Below are 3,557 nucleotides of genomic sequence, written 5' to 3' on the forward strand. Positions count from 1 at the left end.
TAATCTTCAGTAGAATCTTGCTTGCTTGTGAAATCAATGACACTGTTCTGTAGTTTCCACACTCAGTTGGGTCACCTTTCTTTGGAATGGGAACAAATATGGATCTCTTCCAGTCAGTTGACGAAGTGGTTGTTCTCCAGATTTTTTGGCACAACTTGGGTTTTTTGTTTTTTTTTAGTTAAGACAAATACATATGGTTTATTTTAGTCAGAATCAGGCATTTAATGGTATATGACAATCCACGTTTTCCTTTCCTCTTCCAAACTTCATGGACTTAAGACTCAAATATGATCCAAGACATTTTAAGACTTACTTTGGCTAGCTTCCCCACTCCCAAAGGAGATTAAAAAGTAGTCATGTAAAAAAGTTAAGGTTAAAGTATTTCAATCTCACAGCTAATGAGTGACCATTTGTTTACTGGTGACTTGTGCTCTACCCAGAAAACTGCGGAGCTGCACTCATGGATAAACAAATGGTTAGTTATCAGTTTCCCTGGGTGATTGTCCCCGAAGGTAAGCCTTGCCCGGGGTATACAGTAGGCACTTTCACTGGGCCATCACCTTGACCAGGTTCAGTCCAACATTTGGTTCTCAAAAGCAAGATGGGGAATTCACAGTCACACAGTCCGCTCTGTGATTCTGGGACTGACCTGACACTGCTGTGAACATTGGCTATTCTGAGGAACGTTGAGGGGCAACGAACAGGTGGCTTGTCTGCTGTGGTCTTGGGTGTGATAGCCACTCTGATTTTTTTTTCCTTTTCATGTCCTATGTGATGGCTCAGCTAAACAGAATGATGTCCAAATATGGAACAAGCAGAATGGCACAGGTATGACAATAAAGCAAAGGTTGGGTGTAAACCACCAGCACGGCTGCACTGATGGACTACAGCTCTGTATGTAAGGAAAGGCATCCCTCATCCTCAGCTACGTGCACACAGCAGTGTCCTTGCCTGGCAGCCCGCTCCCCTAATATACCTCATCAGTATCTTCTCCTGCAGTAACAGCTTCTAGAGCAGCAAGTGCTTCCACCACTGCTGCATCCTCCTCCACCATCTCTCCATTCCCATCCCCACTGCAGCCATGGACACCCTCCTGTACACTTTTAGCATCAACCACAGGCACAGCATGAGCAATGTCCTCCACTTCAAAGGAGCCACTTAGAACTTCTGTTGCCATGCCCTCGCTCAACGAATCCCACCTCTCCCTGGTAGACGGATCCATGCCATGAAGGACAATGTCATCCAGATGTTTATTTTCTGCATGGTTCTGGAAAAGACAATCCTTTTCTTCATGATCACTACTGTCTACAGCTGAGCCCCAAAGTTGAGGGTAATCCGGAGCTGGTATCTGTGTGATGTGGTCTTATACATCCAAGGCAAGACTTTCTGTATTAGAAGATACTCCGGAGTCTCCATTTTGGATGACATGGGTGTCTTCTACAGCTGGTAACATACCATCCTGTTTCCTGGGGTCCGCTCCTTCAAGGAAGGGAAGCATCGGGAGACTGTCATTGGCAGTATTGTCCGAGGAGTTCTCACCACCGTACTGGGGCCTGGGATTCCCAGTGGGTTGCAAAGCAGCAGTGGGGCCAACCCCATTGATGGCACCATCAGCCTTGTCCCCACTGTGGCTCCCTCCTGGGTCCCCTGGAGGGAGAGGTCCCTGGTGAGACCAGCGGGGCTCCCCGCCACTGGCTGTTCTGCTCCGGCTCTCAGTTCTCTTTAATCCCTCACTTTGAAGGTCATTTTTATGCACCAAGACTTCACTGCTCTGTCTGTCTTTTAATTTACCAGTGCTGTCTTCATCTAACTTGCAGCTGCTTACTTCACTGATATAGCCAGGAGAAGACACCTTCTCCTCCTGGAGACGCGCACTGGCGGCGGCAGGGTCAGGGAGCCCATGGCTTCGCGGGCCTGGGTCGGCCGCGCCGGGACCTGTTTTTTTGGTTTTGGTGTTTTTTAAGATTAAACACTTTAATTATAATAAATCAATAATCCTGAATTATATAAAAATTCTGATTCATGCATCAGATTATGTAAATTACACAACTGCCACATTATGCAATGCTTACATTACTTTTGAGCTTTTACCTCCAAAAATGTATACAAGTTGCAAAGAGTATTTATTTAACAAGAGTAAGTGTAATACTCTTCAGTTATAAATAATGCCTACATCTTTCAAGTACCTACTAAATATATACAGATCTAGATCTGCAGCATTTTTTTTGCACCTCAAAATACAAACCATTTGGAAGCTTCGAAGATTAACAGGCCCAAATGTACCATTTGTTACAGACTTCAGTTCCATCGTAAGAGTGGTTTTTTTTGACATAGAAAGAAATGAAAGAAAACGTCAACTCGAGTTTAATGCTTGAAGAGCTTCTAGACTTATTAAATACACCAGGAGACCCTTCCTATGCAGATTAATTAGTTAAGGTGCTACCCATTGCATATTAAATACTTCCAATGGTTGCATCTGGATTATTAAAAGTTACACATCTGTGAAAATGGGGCCTTTCAATGCGTGCTGACAGACCCTCCCAGTCAGCAGCACTGCAATCCTCCTGCCTCTTACTTCAGAGAGATCAAGGGAATGAGCATGCTTTATACTTCACTTATACACACACACACCAAGTGACACCTAGCCTAGCTCTAAGACATATGAGTACCCAGACATCAAAAAGTTACAGCTTGATTTACAAATCCAAGGTGGCTTTTCCTAAAAGGCTACAGAGGAAAATAAAAGCTCTAGTGTAACAACTGCTGTCGCTCTAGTAAAGACAGCAGGTCTCACTTGTTTTAAGATTCTCTTGTGTTCAAGAATAAGCACCCTTACAGTGGAGGGAGCCCAGGTGGGGTGAAGGAGGACGTGAGGAAAGCCGGGCTGTCACTAATGAGCTCAGTTTTAGGTTTCCATTCATGAAACCCTTTTAAATACGAGGCAACATTTTCACAGCTGGAAAATTACAACTAAATCCTGATTTACTGCCAAAAGCAATAGATGTAGTTATGTATAATCTATGGATAACACTACATTTAACTGGAGGATGGCAAAACTAACTTCAATGCAGAAGAAACAGAGCAGCAAAAAGCAACACACATTTTTTCAGCAACAGGTTTTACATTATTATATATACAGTCCTAAGATTCGACCTTGGTAGTCAAGAAATCAAACATGAACCCTCAGAATTCTGTAGAGCAGCATGTTCAATTCCGGCAGAGCTGAAGTTTAGATATGGGTTGGCGAGGAGGGGACCAGCTATGAGACAATACTGTTTTTAAAATAATTTTGTTTTGTTTTTTTATAAGCTGATGCTTTTATTTTTGTTCAAACTAACAATAAACACTTCTCATTCATAAACATAAGCTTGTGGTTCTAAATTGTGAGATCACTTTGAATTGTACATGCTCTTATTTTGGTTAGTATACTGAAGTAGTTTGTGTTTTGTTTTGTTTTTTACTTTGACACTTTTTTTTTTGTTTGTTTGTTTGTTTTTCATTTCAATGAACATCTACAGAGATTTTGGAATTCCATTCATTGTTGCACCCTTCTCCCC

General features: G+C 42.5%; 1 protein-coding gene across 1 annotated transcript in view; it reads right to left on the reverse strand.

The window, feature by feature from the left end:
• Positions 1-967: 967 nt before the first annotated feature.
• The window catches only part of LOC102868194 (uncharacterized protein C4orf19-like), a 4,856-nt gene continuing 2,266 nt past the window's right edge, over positions 968-3,557 (reverse strand). Inside the window, exons 2-3 of the mRNA XM_006898599.1 lie at positions 1,456-1,972; positions 968-1,311 (exon numbers count right to left, since the gene is read on the reverse strand). Of these exons, the coding sequence (XP_006898661.1) occupies positions 968-1,311; positions 1,456-1,972 (861 nt within the window). The remainder of the gene's footprint in view (positions 1,312-1,455; positions 1,973-3,557) is intronic.

This window comes from Elephantulus edwardii, unplaced genomic scaffold (assembly GCF_000299155.1).
Source record: "Elephantulus edwardii isolate Elephantulus edwardi_28Jun2011 unplaced genomic scaffold, EleEdw1.0 scaffold00234, whole genome shotgun sequence".
In the NCBI taxonomy this organism is placed as follows: domain Eukaryota; kingdom Metazoa; phylum Chordata; class Mammalia; order Macroscelidea; family Macroscelididae; genus Elephantulus; species Elephantulus edwardii.